At 37.1% G+C, this 17,429-nt stretch overlaps 2 protein-coding genes across 2 annotated transcripts in view; one reads left to right on the top strand and one right to left on the bottom strand.

Moving 5' to 3' along the window:
• LOC122845046 (protocadherin Fat 3) overlaps positions 1-3,316 on the bottom strand; it is a 74,640-nt gene extending 71,324 nt beyond the window's left edge. The window contains 1 exon segment of the mRNA XM_044141021.1: positions 353-3,316. Coding sequence (XP_043996956.1) covers positions 353-3,316 — 2,964 coding nt within the window.
• Positions 3,317-5,984: 2,668 nt separating this feature from the next.
• On the top strand, positions 5,985-17,429 carry chordc1b (cysteine and histidine-rich domain (CHORD) containing 1b). The gene is made up of 11 exons (XM_044140829.1): positions 5,985-6,341; positions 10,442-10,491; positions 10,576-10,632; positions 10,783-10,943; positions 11,343-11,443; positions 11,767-11,825; positions 13,701-13,771; positions 13,913-14,018; positions 14,195-14,314; positions 14,407-14,469; positions 16,245-17,429. The coding sequence occupies exons 1-11, from the start codon at positions 6,278-6,280 to the stop codon at positions 16,422-16,424; spliced, it is 1,032 nt and encodes a 343-aa protein (XP_043996764.1). The 5' UTR covers positions 5,985-6,277; the 3' UTR covers positions 16,425-17,429.

Here is a 17,429-nt window from a genome sequence, read left to right on the forward strand (position 1 = left end):
AAAACTCTTGCACAAAACTATACGTCTGCATGCCTAATTTACAGTATAGATTCTATTTTTATTTTTTTATTTTGTGCATAAAAAATAGGTTTTCTGAGACCGAAAGAGATATGAACCAGTTGCAAAATGTGGAGAGATTTCAAGACATTTTTTCTGGGCAACGGAAATTATTAGAATATCTCTTGATCTTGAGCTCCCTTTGTGGGGCTTTTTAAAAATATACATTTCTCAAATGGAAATAGATTTAATTATTATTGTTTAATTTCTGCTAATTACATCAGAAACAGTAAAATTTTACATGTCAATAATGATGTTCTGCTGCACAAAACATTATAGATTAGATAAGACCTACCTCGAAAGTGCCATTGAAGTCATTGATCAATGAATATCGGACTTGTCCTCCAGGTCCAACATCTGGGTCCTGAGCCTGCACCCAAGTGATCACAGTTCCAGAGGGCAGATCCTCTGGTACTCGGGTGATGTAGCTGCTGGGAATGAAAACTGGAGAGCAGTCATTGATGTCCTCCACTATTATGCTTAGAGTAGTTACTGATGACCTCCGGGTGCCTCTTTCGGCCTTGTCTCTCACTTCAACCTTCAATATGAATACAGGATGTGCTTCTCTGTCCAGTTGACTTGCAACAAATACACTTCCAGTTTCACTGTCAATACCAAACTGAGGGACACTGGTGAGCATTCTAAAGGAGAACTGTCCATTCTGGCCTATGTCCCTGTCAAAAGCAGTAATTGCAATTACTTCCATGCCGAGGTCTGCGTTTTCTGAAACAATGGCAGAGTAACTGTCTTGATAAAATTGAGGATTATTGTCATTTGCATCCTCAATAATCACTGTCAGCAGTCTCCAGTTGGACATCTGAGGAATTCCCTGATCATAGATAGTAATATTCAAAAAATAGCGATCCTGTCGCTCACGATCCAGTGGTTGCAAAACAGTTATCAGGCCACTCTCCATGTTGATATTGAAGCTGTTCTCTTTGTTACCATCATAAATAGAAAAAAGAACACGACCGTTAAAACCAATGTCAGCATCTCGTGCCCGCACCTGAAAAACGCTGGAGCCAGGACTCAGATCCTCTCGCACAAGAATGCTTGTAGGCAGAGCTTCAAATTGTGGAGCTTGTTTGTTTGTAGAGAAAAGGTCTATGTATCTTTCATCAGTTCTTGGTTTAGCCATTGCAGATGCCTTGGAGACCATTTTCTCTGCAAGAAACTGGGCTACCCTAGTCTCTTTGCACGTGAACCCACTGGGTGGCATTCTGCCTCTCACCACTGATATATTAACGAATGTCGGATCGGAGGACATCTCACCATCTGTTGCAGCCACTTTCAGGTTAAATATAGAATTTTTTAAACTGTCTGATGCAAATGATCTCTTCAGTGTCAAAGCCCCCGAATTAGGATTTAATTCAAAATTGTCTAACTCGTTCCCAGACAGTATCTTGTACCTCACCATTCCAACTTCATCTATATCTATGGCCGACAAAGTAACAATGGTCTGGTTCACTGGAAAATCACGGCTTATCATGCCTCTGCAAGAAACCTTCTCAAAAGCAGGCTTATTATCATTAATATTTACCACCCGAATGGTAACATTAACCTCTGTTTCTCTTCTGTAGGGCGAACCCCAGTCAGAAGCTCGCACTGCAAAAATATAAATATCCTCTGAGGACTCAAAATCCAGATCTCTTGTGATCGTCAGCTCCCCTGTGTCTTGGTCTATACTAAATGGAATAGACTCCTCGCCATTGATTGTGTGAGTTACATATCCATTTTCTCCTTTATCACTGTCCACAGCAGACACCACAAGAACAACAGTCCCTATAGGTAAGCTCTCATTAATTGCAATATCATAGGATGGCTTGCTGAATACTGGAGAGTTATCATTTGCATCTTCTATGTTAATTTGAACCCTCGCTTGCTGTTGACTGACATAATCAACTACCTCTATCTCCATGAAATCCTGGGATATCTTTGTCAGCTGCCTTATGGTCATAATAATCCCAGTCAAAGGGTTTATATCAAAGTACATTGGATCTGAGAGGCTCCTGAAACTGTAATTGACACTCAGAGGAGCTGGGGATATTTTCACCACCTCCACAATAGTGCCTGGGGGAGCTATTTCACTCACCTTAACTACATAAACATCTTTTTCAAAGTTTGCCAATACTGGGTCTTGCTTTGTAACCACTAACTGAACAACTTGGGTATTAGAAAATTTTGGAGGTATACCTCTGTCTTTGGCCTGGAAAGTTAAGTTGCAGCCATAGGGATATGTTTCCCAGTTGATCAACTCTGAGGATTTAACCCTATATTTATTCCCAAAAGCTAATCTCTCAATGACAAACTGTTCAAAAGGATCTCCCTCGATAATGGATACCCACTCTATGTCCCCAGATAACCCCTCATCTTTATCCTCGACAGTCAGTACGGCATAGATGAGGTCCTTGTCTATCAAAGACGGAGTAACTGCTACTGCACTGAGAACAGGAGCAAATTCATTAATCCTATCCACAGTTAAGACTAACCGAGCAGTGCTGCTGACACCATTACTTCCATAGAGTTTCATTCCTCTGTCAACCACCTGCACCTCCAGTTCAAATTTTTCTCTTTTGTCTATCCTGGGTCGACCTGTGAGGGTTATGACCCCACTGGTTGGATGAACGGCAAAGAGCTCTACTCTGTTCTTGAAGAAGTAATAGAACTCCCCATTGGAGCCAATGTCAGCATCTGTAGCTGTTACCCGTCCAATGCTGGTGCCCAGGGGTGCACTTTCAGAAACAACAAATGAATAGAAGGTTGGAGAAAAGAGTGGTCGGAGGTCATTTGTGTCCAAGACCTTGATAAATATAGTGACCAAGGCCTCCAGACCAATATGGGCAGATGCCTTGACTGTCAGAGTGTAATTGTCCTGTACTTCCCGATTCAGCGTGGCACCGTTGCCTCCTTTAGTGCTTATACGTAAAAAACAAAAATCTCCCATTACAAAGTCCTCAGCTTGAAAGATGCCATCGGTGTCTCCAGACTCAATTGAATATTTCAAGTGTAAAGGCCAGGATGGCACAAGCGTGATGCCCATTTTCACCTCACTTCTGATATAGGTTCTTACTGCTGAGTTCTCAAAGATTGTAGCATTATAGGATGGCTGGGTGAAAAGCAATAAGCCTTCTCCTGCTCTAGGTGTGGATAAAAACTGGGCTTGGATGTTAGGTAAACAGAGGAATATGCATAAAACAAAACAAAAGAAAAGAAGAAAAGTGGGTAGAGGAAGCATATTTCCCCACAGATTAAGCTTCATCAATATTCCATCACTGAGTCATCCTGTTAAAGAAAAAAGAAATGACAAAGAACAGACCTGAATTTAGTTGATAAATGTTTAAGATATGTCTACGCAAAAGATTTGAAAAATCATTATAGGATACAAACTTACAAAGACATTTCAGGAGTACAGATTTTTCCTCTGTTAATGACAGCACAGCTGGCCGTACAACAGTGGCTTGCATTTTGACACCGACTTCTGAAAATGATAAAATGAGATTTCTTTAGGCAACAAATATAAAACCCAGCTTAAGTTATGGGTTTGTTTCTGGTATGAAGATACCATGGTATTAAAATAATATAAGTTTGAACATGCTCATTTTCATTGTTGTCAAATGAAGTCCTTTTACTGAGATGCTAGAAAAACTGCCAAACACCAGAGTTTTTGTCTGGCTATTTGAGGGGTAGTGCAGCACTGCCCCTCCCCTACATGTTGCTGTGTCAGCTGAGAAGGCTGCAATACATTTATTACTTGTGACTACTATGTAATTGTTTCTGAAACAGTAAAAATTTCCCATAGTAACATGCTTATGGTTTAATATTCCTATAATTGTCATGCCAGAAAAAGTGTGTGGGGGGAGGAGGGTGTAGCTGTCTAAAGAATGAGGTAATGCAGACTTGTTCGCCCCCCACATGTTGCTGCACAGGCCAAACTGGTGGAGAAAAGGCTAATACACTTCTGCTTTGCTTTATACAAAGTCATGGTCAGCTGAAAATATTTTCATCTTGGGAAAACATGGACACTACATTGCTGGGAAGAAAGTATTTGTCCAATTTCTTCTGTTTTTGGTTTCTCATCACACGTAAATATTTCAGATCATCAAACTAATTTTAATCTCAGTCATAATTAGATAACCAAAACATTTACAGTATTTGAAACTATCATTTTCTTTACTAAGGTAAAAAAAAATTACTATTCGATTCAACCAGGTCCTAAGTGTAAAAGCATTTTTTTCAGGTGTTTGTAATAATTGGCAATGACTCTCTGTTATCTCTGTGGTGGCATTTTGGTCCACTCTTTTTTGCCATATTGTTTAAATTCCTTCCCAATTTAAACAATTTGGCAAAGAAAGAATTTTTGAGAGTGAACAGCTTGTTTTAGGTCATGTCACAGGATCACAATCAAATCTCAGTTTTGATTAGGAAACTCCAAAATGTTCCGTTTGTGTTTTTAAGCATTCAGAGGTGCTGCAGTGTTTTGGGTCATTGTCCTCCTTCACAATCTAAGTGTGTGTTAGAGAGCTGTTCCATCAATTATGGCAAATCGTCCAGGTCCTAAAAATGAAAAGCAACCTATAATACCAACACAAATGAAGGGATTTCTTAATTTTGCGGGTTCAGGCAGTAACAACTGTAGGGTGTGGCCAGTGAAATTGAATCACAAATGTGGAACTTACTCCATGATCAAGACAGATTCATATTGTGTACATATAGGGTCAGGTTGGTTTGTATACCATTTTTTCCTAATAAATGGGTTTCTTTAAATCCTTCTTTTTGCATTTACATGCTAAGACATGTCTGTTTTAAAATTTTACTGAAAATCTGGAACTTAAGTGTGAAATAAAGAAAAAGCAAAAGAAATCTGAAGAAAAAGGAGCACTTTTTTTTACTGAGCAGTTTTATATAATTTATTGTGGTTTAAAATTATTTAATAAAAACTGTGATACCATGAAAGAATTATTATGCCCTGAGAATCACTGACCCAGGCCCACCCTACATGTTGACAGAAAATAAAGCTATATGGCAAAAATAGCTTTATTTTAAAAATAGAGCTTTTCTGCCAAAAAGCAAAAAATAAAGCTTGTTGTAACCTTAAAATTTCTTTTTAGTCTTTGTAATTAGTTTAAGATAAGACAGTACTACAAAGAAACGTTTCTCAAAAGTCACCCTATTTAGAAATTGAATTGGCCAGATATTGTTGTAACAGATTCATTTTGACAGATTCATTATCACTTTATTCCAAAACCAAAATAAAAAATAAAAAATTGGATATGTTGTATTACATTTTATAGATATTTTAACATGTATTTTAAAATACTGCTGAGATTCTGTACATTTTTAGAGAGAAAAGAGCAATTGCACGCGACTCGGACTAATTGTGTTGCGCTGACATTGCATCAATCCCAAAACCAGCTTAGACCTAGTCATAATTTAATGACAGAAACCTACCACTGCGAGACGGTCCCAGCAGATGTTGGGGGGACACTTATCGTCTCCAATTCTGATGTATCTCCAGCAAAGCTCTCCTTCGTGCAAAAATCCATGAGTTTATGGCAGTTTCAAGCGACAGCATGCCGCTCCAGTTGCGATAGGCTACTCTGTGTAGATGTGATCACAAATTGCAAAGTGTCCTACCTTTTTGACGAAACAGATGTGGTCAGTGAAAGTAAATCCGTTTTCATGCTCCTTGGCCGTTAAAATTAGAAAAAGAGTAATAAAGCAATGCAAAACGCGCAAAAACATACGAGCGCGACAACAGAACAAAAATCATTTGCAACCAATTTTTCCAACAGGAGGCTGACTGCTAGAATGCAGTCGTCCTCATAAAACTAAACAAATATTGCCCTAGTTGCATGCACCTGACTGATGGACCCCGGGGTGAGAAGGCTGTGTGCAATGGTAAATTGACCTCATAGCAATCATAGATCGTTTGCTGCAAGGTTAGAGTCTGTGGCCACCGTGGTACCATGGAGCTGTATCGCAAGTTTCAAAGCGGCCAGCATCAGTTGACGCTGATGTGGGACCACGCTCTCCGGATGGAGCTAGGTGGAGGGCGGTCTCCGAGTTTTGCCGAGTATAGCCGACAACAGCCGGAAGTGAGAGCAGGCAAACGGCACACAAGTAGCTAAGCGGCAGCTGCGGCACAGCTCTCTGCATCTTTCACACAGACTCCCAAGTTAGAAGTCTCGATCACCGTTCAAAACTTGCTGCTAACATCACCATGTCTGTCTTGTGTTATAATAAGGGATGTGGACAGCGGTTTGATCCAGAGAACAACCAAGACGGTGAGTCGTGCTTTCAATAAGGTAGCAGTGTTACTAAGGTTGAGAGAATATTAGCAAGCTAACCTCAGATCATCTGGAAATTTCTACAGCGAACAGGCCTATTGGGCCCATGTAAGCTAACATTCATGTTAGGTGTTGGTACTTCTTTCATTACAACTACAACTACAAACTACCGGTCCCCGGAACAAGCTTGTGTTGTTTAATGCTAGCATGAGCCTTCATGCTAGTTAGGTTTATAAGCAAGTTAACATGGTACTTAACTGGACCAACGTGGGGCATGCAGAGCTGAAAGTTTCATGAACCCGTAAGCCTACACTTTTATTTCACGCGAGGCATCGCTTGTATATTTCATCAAAACCAGAACAATAGTGGTGTGTTAGCAATTTTAGCTCTCATTGGTGGGGTTTAAAAGTAAAAAGGTTGTTCTTCTGACCTCTCGAGAAACCGCTTTTTTAGTGTAAATCGGACAACCTATCAGCCTTCGATCGGCACTCTTTTGAGAGATTCATAAAACAAACTTTTTTCCGTTCTTTAAATTAATCAAAACTCAGAAGTCCCACTAATTTGGTCCGGAAACTATAAAAACACGTTTGTTTGTTTTTAATGAAAAGTGAAAAGTCAGATGTAAGGTTAACCTGTATTTCCATAAAAAGCTGTAATCCCTTAAATTGTCTGTTGGTTTAAATTCTTATACCTTTAACAAGAAACCTGTAGCATTTTTTTATTCATTCACGGTCAATGTGTATTACATTTCAATGACTTAAATCTCAGTTTACAATAGTATAGGCTAAATCCAAGTAAAACAACAAAATGTAGCCATAAAACCTACTCGAAGTACAGAATACTCAGGAAGTCTGCAATGTGTTTGTCTGGTGTGACATAAACTAGTCTAAGTTTGTTTCATCCTGCTAAAATTGAATTACTTCATGTTCATAGTTTAGAAAACATAGTGGACTACATTTACTCCTAATATGAACTAGCTCACATTTATTCGTCAATAATTTTATTAAATAAATTATTTAATATTATATAGATCATAACACAGGGTATCAATTTGCATATTGATTATGTAACTCACTGTCTACTATGTCTAGTCAATGTTTTTACATCTGTTCAATTTTGATCTGTAAGGAGTTATGGTCAAGGTTTCGTAAAGCATATATTTCTTTCTAAAATCAAAACAAGTGAAAGAGTTTGATAGACTTTTCTAATAAGACTTCATTTTTAACTGTAGCTATGAAGTTAGTGTTCTTCTTTGATAACAATCCTGTTTATGTCTAAAGCACATCAGCTAACCAAAATTGTGGATTATATAAATTATAGTAAAGATTTTCAGCATCTGTTAGCCTTTATCTGGAGTTATTTTTTTATTTGAAGACTATTTTGTTCAAACATGAATCTTTGTTATGTTTGTAAGGTAATTGTTTCAATGTTACTTATTAGTAATTGTTTGTTCTTCAAAATACAAACATATTAGTCTTATTATCAATCAGATCAAATTCTGAGAAATAAGATGTTCTGCTATGGGAGGGCTCTCCCATGGCAAAAGCCTCACCAATTCTTCAACTTCCTGTTCAGTAAACGCATCAAAACGAAAAATTACACTAGGAACTCTCAGCTTTCTCAACTTATAAACACATCAAGGGTAAAAGGTGACACAATTTGTCTCTTTTACATGTTAATTCCTGGGGGGGAGACTGAAGTAGCAGCTCAAAGAAAATCAGAAATTGGCATCATCCAGGAAAGACTTGATCAGTGCGTACATGTTTCTTTTTTCACTTTGCAGCATCTTTTAAATAAATAGCTCAAACCTAATTGTTATGTAATTGGTGATTGCTTTTTTTTTTCCAAAACTTTTTATGAAGCCTGTTTTCTCTCCTCGAGGAAATGTAGAAATGCACATTTCTACCCCCATCCATAACTAGAAGGGGATAGAAAGTCTCAGAAACTTCTAAATGAACAAATAAACTGTGTGCTTTGTAATCCCTTTAAATATAACCAAAGGGCTTATACCTAAAAGTTTTATTTCAAATCTTCAATTTTGGCTGCCTGCAGTTGAACCATAATCTGTGAAAATTGAGAGTACTCTTCCTACTAACTTAGAGTTTGCAGCACAGATTCACCTCCAATACAACAAGTATTTAGTGTAACAATAGATCATATGGGAAATGACAGTTCAGCTATCACCCGAATAAAAAAACCGAAGAGAAATGTCTGATATGTTTTATTTATTAAACTTATGACCTTGAAATAAAACAAGCTATAGATTTTTATTATTATGGTGCTACTTTGGAGTGTTTATGACACCTCAAATGTTTTAGATTTCTTACTTTCTCACACATTTAGAGGGATCTCATGATCTTTGAATGGTTTCTTTCTTTCTTCAGTTGAAAAACATGCAAAAGCTGCTGAGGAGAAAATGTGATTGAATATTCCTTCATTATTTAAAATCCTAGGGGGAAGTTTGTTTATTATGCTATTGTTTATGTGAAGACACAGACCGAAAGGCTTTTGAATTTCTAAGGATGTTGCCTTTAGCTCCCATAGCAGAGCCCTCACCAGTTCTTCAAGTCCCTTAGAATCGTCTTCTTCTGTCTTCTAGCAATCCAATATGTGTACTGCCAAGACACTTGAAGCTAGAGTCAAAGTCTAATTTCCATTTTAATAGGATGTCTCTTTATCATAACAGTAGAGTATGTTATAATTACCTTTAGGGATATCTAAGTGGTGTATCTATGGCAATGGCACGGAAGAGGCACAGCTCGGGCTGAACTGCATGGAAAGTGATTTATCACCTGTTCTCTCTACCAACGTGATTTTTTTTTTTCTTTTCTTATTCATTTACCGCACCGTGATTTGTTGTTGGGGGCTCTTCATACTAGAGTACACACTAGCATAAGGTACATTTTCCTGTTAGGAAATCTCAAATATAGCACATCAATCCCATTTCAGGATGAAATAAGATGAATTTTCTTTAGGATGTTTTGACAAAATTCATGCTGCACTGTTTTATTTTATTTTTGCACAATATGATGTTTAATCCTTTGCTGAAGTCTTTTCACATGACAGAACATAATATGACATGAGTCTAGATTGGAGGTCTGAGAAAACCCAACATGTGGTCTTACCCAGATTTTTGATGAACTAAACAGAGTTGCAACTGTTTGTTTTGTTGCTTCACTTTTTAGCAACGGACTGAGCCGTCAGCTAATTTCATATTTTCTAATGTTAATTCGTACCACACTGAAACACAATGTTTTGTGATAAGGGTGCCGGTGCGGAATGTTTCCAACTTTGTACCTTTGAAGCACATTTCGATATAAGAGCTCAGACCGACACAGCACCATCATTGGGCTGCCTGTGTCAATGAATTTAAATTTAAACAGACAGCGTCAGCTTATGTTGTCTAGGAGGTTTACTACTTTGTTGTTGCAGATACAGGAGCTTCACTGACCTTTTAAAGTTGCTTTCAAACATCAGTATCACCTGTAGCATTAGCATAGCTGGCATGTGGCATTATTGCTCAGCATTACTCATACTGCAGTGATGCTGCCGGAAAAATTGGCATAATTTGGGAAAAAGCAAATAGCTCAGTTTTGATGCAAGTGTTTTTGAATAACTATATGTTTTATTAATTATAATCTATAAAATCAGTTATTTAGAAATCCCTCCTGGAGGCGCACCAAGAAATTTTTCAACCAGAATCAATTTTTAGCTTGACCTGCCATTACTGTCAGACTCCTTTAAATCAGATATCTTTTCGATTGGTGATAACATTGTATACGGACACTACCAGCTATAATTAGTATTTGTAAAAGGTAAATACTGTAAGATACAAAATACAGATTAGTGCATCTCTACACATAATCAGATTTTCTTACAGAATAGCAGATTATAGAATTTAACCACCTGCATAAAAGATGTTCATGATCTTTTATGCATGAACACATGCAGTTATTGAACAACTCAGTAACTGCAATAGTTATTGAGTTGTTCAGTGAGTTTCCATTATTGATTTGTTCAATTTGTAGAGCATTGATTAAATTCATTCCCATATTTTTGTACAGCTTTAATCAACACTGTGTTTTTTGTTTCCACAGATGCCTGTACCCATCACCCAGGAGTCCCAGTGTTCCACGATGCTTTGAAGGTATTGTCCCTGAAAGCGTACTGATAGCTTGCACTTTGTTCAAACATTCTGGTCTAATTTAATGTTTTGGTAACTTCTTTTCAGGGATGGTCCTGCTGCAAGAGAAGAACTACCGACTTTTCAGACTTCCTCAGCATCGCTGTAAGTTTTCTGTTTTATTTCATCCATTTTCCCCAGTTGTTTCTCCATTGTCTTGTTGTTGAGCAGATATTGACTACCGCCTTCTTTTTTTGGCCCCATTGGCCTTGGAGCACTTTTTATGAGTTCAATACAGTGACTTTCTTCTCACAGGGCTGCACAAAGGGACCCCACAACAAAGAGAAGCCTCCTGAGCCGGTGAAACCAGACGTGAAAATATCGGGAGAAAAAAAGGAGTTGGAGGCCCAAAAACCAAAGTTTAATGAGTACATCATCTCTGCACCGAAACCCCAGGAGGCAATACATAGGCCAAGGTCGGTTTCTGCAAGAGCTTTTTTTTCCTAAGTTAGTGAAAGAAAAGTATAAATATCCAAACTAAAGACAAAAATACACCTAGTAAAAGTTTAAATTGGGGGTGTTTGTTATTTAATATTTGAACAGTGGAAAACGGGGCAGAGATGTGCTTTTTGCATTCATTGTTGCTTTGGGACATTGTGCTGAATATTTATGCTTTTAGATCTGCAGACTGTTCTGTATTGTAAATTTTACTTGTTTAGTTCCAAACCTCAGCGAGACTGTGTTGTTTTTGTCTTTGAAGCAGCATTTGAAAACGAAACACTGGCTAAACAATTATGATTTAATAGTGCCATGATAACTGTTTAAACTTCTTAAAAGCCTATTTTTTTTTCCTGAGATATTTATTTTCCTTACAGTCCCGATGAGCCGATGGTGAAACTGCAGCACAAAGTTTCTTCCTCTCTAAAGCAGGCGCTGGAGAAACTGAAAGTATCCGAAAATATATCAGAGACAAAAGGTAGGGAAACAGATTTTGATTTTCTTTTTCCGTCTACTCCTCTTCCTTATCTTTGCTGAATATATTTTTGTCATCCAGTACTTACAAGATCATCTGAATAGTGCTTGTGACAGCAGATGTGAAGGTCATCTTAAAAGTAGAACTTAATGGATGACCACTGGGAATTTCCCATCATCTGTGTGTCAAGTCATGATATTCAAGTTAAAGATGACAGTTAGAGGGCAGCACATCAAAACTGATGATGCATTTTTTTTAAATCTTGTCATGTGCATGATTTTTTTCTCTCTCTTCTTTTTCTTCTCTCTGGATATTTTACTGTCTAGAGGAAGATGGCGATGAGATCAAAATCGGAACATCATGTAAAAATGGAGGATGTACAAAAGTAAGTGATTCTTTGTGGTTTTGTAGTAAACTGTGGTCCTTTTACTTTTAACTGTACCACTACTCATCTTGGGAAATCAGTTAAATAGTGAATTCAGTTCAGTTTATTTATATAGAGCCATTTCACAAAAAGTATAATAATTTCAGTTCAATCACAGATGCAATGATCCCATATGAAATCAACAGTACAGTAAGTTTGGTTAATTATTTAAAGTAGTTTAGAAAGTTTCTAATGAAACCCAGCAGATTGCATTGAGTCAGTGACTTGCAGCATTCATTCCTCCTGGACTAGCATTGTCATTGACTTTACAGCAATCCCTCACAATTTTCTCTCATACTAAAACATATGCTCATGTGTAATTATGGCAAAAAAATCACCACAATCTGAGCTTATTGTTTGACATTACACCACCCTCAAACCCCCCTTAAGAAAAGTTAGTACTCAGGGGAAATTTAAGCTCCATATTTTCTGCAGGGTGGATGGAAAGCAAAGTTTTTCATTCAAGCTAATCAGACCTGTCAGAGCAGAAACCCCAAGATCAGAACAGGAATTTTGAGGAAAATTTACATTGACATGTTTTGTAGCTTGTCTGATTTACATAATTATACTTGAACTGATTTTGTAATCCTACTCTCATCGGCTTCTTGCTTCTATGCTGTAATGAATGAGGGTTCCATGTGAATCTAAATTAGTCTTCTTTCATCTGTTTTTATTTGTTTTTGTGTACAAATATTATTGTGGCCTCCAGAGTTCCTACACAGTAAAGAACAGAATAGAATAAAGGTCATTGTTACTCCACATAGTACGATAAAATAAGAAGTTTCCTTAAGCTTCACAGTTAAACTTGCAAGAACATAAACAGCACAATAGTACAATATAAAGTCACTGAGGATGATAACAAATGAACCAATTATAGAAAATGTATGTACATGCCTTATCTGAAGTTGCTTGCCCTTTGACCAGAAAATATGCTGTTGAGTTAATAGAGCTGACAGGAGTGTTCATGTTTTTTATGTCTAAAATTCATTCATTTATTAATGTTTATCCAGTTATATGGTTACCTATGCATACATTCATTTCTTTATCCATCTATCCCACCTGCTTTCATCTCTCCCTACACTCTTTATTTGTTATTGTTGCAGCATTCCTTTTGAAAGCCGATTCACTGTAGAAATATCTGCCATTAATTCCTAGTAAACTTTTGTATATACTCCTTAGAAACTGACTAAAAAGGACTGAGAATTGTGAAAAGTTTAGTTTAGGAAAGTAATTAATTTTGACATGAAAAAGTAATTAAATTTGACACAAAAGATGAGTAGGAACCCTCGATATCGCTCATTACCATAATAGTCAAAGGTTCTTATGGTATCAGCAGCAGCAGAATTGACTAAGTTCTTCTTCATCATATGCTTTTCTATAGGGGTGCACCAAAGAATCAGCCCAGATTTCCGTAATTTTGGGAGATCAGTGATCGGCCGATACTTACATGTTAAGCCGATTTTATCCCCTGACCTTTTCTATCGCAGCAGAGGTCTAAAAATCAACCAGTGTCCTCTATAGCTTTGCTTTGAGGGAGGTTTTACTGACAGTCCTGCCTACCAGGTAATGTCTGCACCTCCGCAGAGTCACTGTGGCCAACTCAGTGACTTTCATGCTATAATCAGCAACATTTCAGACAAAAAAATTGGTATCGGTAGATTAGGCTTTTTAAAGATCGATGATTGCAATTGGCCAGGAATCGGTGCACCCCTACTTTTATCAACAAAATAAATACTGAGTCCAAAGCAAAAAGGGATTATATGACTGGATAAAACATTATCAATAATATTTAAAAATGTATGTATTTTTAAATCTTATTTTTGTTTTTAACCTCAGATTTTTGAGGGACCTTCAAGTGACTCAGACGTGTGCTCATTCCACTCTGGAGTCCCCATCTTCCATGAAGGGTTGGTATAAATGCTAATGTTAAGCATATACTTCTTATAAAATGTAAAATTCACCCCACACCATTATTTATTGACATTTATTAGTCACCATTCTCTTGTGGCAACTGTAAAAGAATAATTACTTCTCTCCTGCTTCTCCAGGATGAAATACTGGAGCTGCTGTAAAAGGAAAACCTCTGACTTTAACACCTTCCTGTCTCAGGAGGGCTGCACAAAGGGAGCACATCTATGGAGGAAAAAAGATGTGGTATGTGTGCCAGCTTGACAGCAATTGATCATTTTGTGGTGCAAGCCTAAGAGGAGCCTTGGCTGGAACTCCATCTAGTGGTTTCTGGAAAGCGGTTTCACAATGAAGACATTGCTTTGCAGCAGAGGTGGACAAGTTGACAGATGTGCTGGGCTTTAACTGGATTCTCTTTGTAGGGGAAGAAGGTGGTCCCCTGCCGGTTCGACTGGCACCAGACAGGGACACAGGTCATCATTTCTATATATGCCAAAAATGCCGTTCCTGAGCTAAGCTACGTGGATGCCAACAGCACAACAGTGAGAGGCTGACTACACTCTGATTATTTATGTGCTTTCATGAACTGCTTAGAGTTTAATTTACTTATTATTTATTTCATTTTTTTTTCTAGCTCAACATCTACATTATATTTGATGGCGAGAAGGAATTTCAACAGGATATCAGTTTGTGGGGAGTAAGTACAGTAATACCACAGTAAAATAAACCTTTAATGATTTAAGTTCTGTGTGCTGTACATGGACCATTTTCTAAGGATTTGACAGTACACTGGAGACATTGACAAAAACTGACTTTTATACTGAAAATAAATATTTAAGGTGTTAATATTTTAATGTTAATTGTCAAAGGAGTTAAGTCTAAATAGACACAAATTTAAATGTAAACAAACCCAGATGTTTGAGACCATAGACTATAGTTTAATTCATTGCACATCCCAAATGATGCAGAATTGGTACATTCAAGTTTAGATAATAAACTCTTCCATTTAGATATGCAAAAATGTAAATATGCCGTGCACATGTGATTCTTCACTCTGCACATCTACATTTTTTGGGGAAAAAATGTTAATGGACTGTGAGTTTCAGATTATCCTAAATGAGAGTGGAAAGGCAATTGATAGTTATATGTTATGTGCAATACAGACTGATTCGTTAATGTTGTACAGCACTTGGATGGTTTACAAACTATCATTTTAAATTATTATACAGTTGTTCTGGGACAAGTTGTGATTGACATATTAAAAATTTTACAACTTCTCTTATTGTCATACATACTTTAAACACAGTAGAAATCATAGGGTCAATAAAATACCCTGTCACTTTAGGCAAAAAAACCACCTCATCAAAACGTTAGTGATTTGTGCATCATATTTCATTTGTTTAATGATTGCATAAAAATGTTTCCTGTTAATGTAAAAACAACAATCCCACAATTGTGCCAAAAAAAGCTGTTTCTTTGCAGTCATAAGGAAAACCTGTGCTGGTTGTGCTTTAATGTTGGCATCATGTGAGAATTTGGTATACCTTACTGACATGAATAAATTCCATGTCGATAATAGTTTAAATAGGACAGTCCTGATCAATATGTAGGCTCCAGTGGAACTGCTTCTATTGCTTGGAACCTCGGTGGGTCAGCGGCTGCATGGGGACAGGGCAACCATAGCCTCAAGCACAGTTACAAATGAGTTGCCGTGGGAGACCTAAAGCAACCGATGAGCCTGGTGTCATCTTGTGTCATCTCATTTTCTAAAAAAAACGTTTCACACTGTACTACTTAGAATATGTTCTTATTCACAAAATCTAAGCATAACCAAAGAACCGTAGGTGCATACATAAAATATATCATCATAGAAATTAAAGGTATGTACTACTTTTCTCCACGAAAATTCTATAAGACATTATTTGTTACCAGATTAAGTTACAGACCAAAACACAGATAATTATCCTATCAGGGTATGCAAAGCTTGCATGGAGTGTATGAGTTGGTGAGAATATTGAAGCCTGCTTTCCCTCTGGTGAGAATTTTGTGTTTGTGGTATCTTTTGAAATATATTAAATAGAAATATATAATTTTAGTTAGTTAAAAACAAGTTATCTTGAATTAATTTCCCTGCTCATTGTATCCATTGAAGTGGGACAGCAGTCGGTGAAGACAGTTTATATAAATTGATTAGTTGTCTCTGGAAACATTTATTAGTTTCCAGTTGGACTATGTTTTCTGAGCTTGCATCATTTTTTCATCATTTCTTTCATTGCTAAGGCTCCTGGGCACATGCCCATTTAATGTTGGAAAATCCTTAAAGTACACAAATGTAATCCTGCTTGATTTAGAAAGTCTACTTTAATGAAGTTTTTGGCTCTGACAAACACTGACAAAAAAAAACACAAAAGTGTGTTCGTAAACCATTTCAATTTCTGTTAATCAAGTTGCTCTTTCTATCTCACCTTCCAGGTGATAGATGTGACCAAAAGCATGGTAAACATGATGGCGGCCAAGATAGAAGTTGCCATGAAGAAGGCGGAGCCAATGTCCTGGGCTCGTCTGGACCTGCCACCTCCCATCACCCCACCCAAGGAGAACAACGAAAAGAAAGAAGAGGGTGATAGTGAGGATGAGGACGAAGACGAATGATGACATGTTCCTGTCTAGCTTAATCAAAGGCAGGAAAAGCATATTTTAACTTATTTACCTCTTTAAAGAATGGCCTCTTGCAGTTCTAGAGTTCTTTTATTTCTCTGACATTCACAGCATTTTGTTCTCTTATCTATCTTCATTATCAGAATTACTTCTGGCCTTTTTCTGAAATATTGGAGTTCATTAAAAGCTTGAGTGCTAAGTGTATCTTACAAATATTTTTAAGTGGACAAATGTAGACTTTAATCAAGTGAGGTAACAACTCACCTGTGAATTTGCACTGACGTTATCTTTAAAAACAACCTGATGCAGATGATGGGGCCACTCATATTGAATCATAATACAATGCACTTGTGACCATCTCTCTACAAGGGGGGGGTAAAAAATGATTCAACCTGTACATTTACATTGTCTCATAATTGAAAAATTGGAAGTTACGCCCCGTCCAGCTGTGTAATGTTTTGGCATTCCATCGTTTGATTTCAACTGTTAGACAAATTATTAAATATTCTTTATTTTCTGTTAATGTCCTAAGAAATTTAGGCTGTCTGCGTGATGAGGAGATGTTCTATTAAATTTGAATTCTCTAGGTATCTATATGTGTTTAAAATGGAATATATTTTAATAAACATCATTAAAAATAATAGTTCTTCAGGTTTTGCTTTACCTTTGTTCCAGTGGAAATAAAGGTTTGCTCTAGACTTTTTTTACATCATATTCTGCATTTATTTTGTACACCTTTGCTATGAGTGACTATTTCTTCTGACTACAACACACTGCGGTTTTAATGGGAATGAACTGTAACATTTGACAATGCCAAATGAATACTAAGTATTTTGAGCAAAATACTGTATTATTGAAATGATACACTAGACAGCATGTGTCTATGTTTAGAATGTTTGACATTTATTTGGCTTAATGAGACCATAATAAGAGGTACATTAGGAAACAAGTTTATTCCACCCCCTGCAGAAAAATAAATTTTTGTTCAGCAAACTCAAA

This window comes from Gambusia affinis, linkage group LG15 (assembly GCF_019740435.1).
Source record: "Gambusia affinis linkage group LG15, SWU_Gaff_1.0, whole genome shotgun sequence".
Lineage (NCBI taxonomy): Eukaryota > Metazoa > Chordata > Actinopteri > Cyprinodontiformes > Poeciliidae > Gambusia > Gambusia affinis.

Bases quoted from the DNA above. Each gene is read 5' to 3' on its own strand.
- chordc1b (XM_044140829.1), top strand. From the start codon at position 6,278: ATGTCTGTCTTGTGTTATAATAAGGGATGTGGACAGCGGTTTGATCCA. The intron at 10,492-10,575 runs GTATTGTCCCTG...ACTTCTTTTCAG, and splicing joins TGTTCCACGATGCTTTGAAG to GGATGGTCCTGCTGCAAGAG. The intron at 14,315-14,406 runs GTGAGAGGCTGA...TTTTTTTTCTAG, and splicing joins TGGATGCCAACAGCACAACA to CTCAACATCTACATTATATT.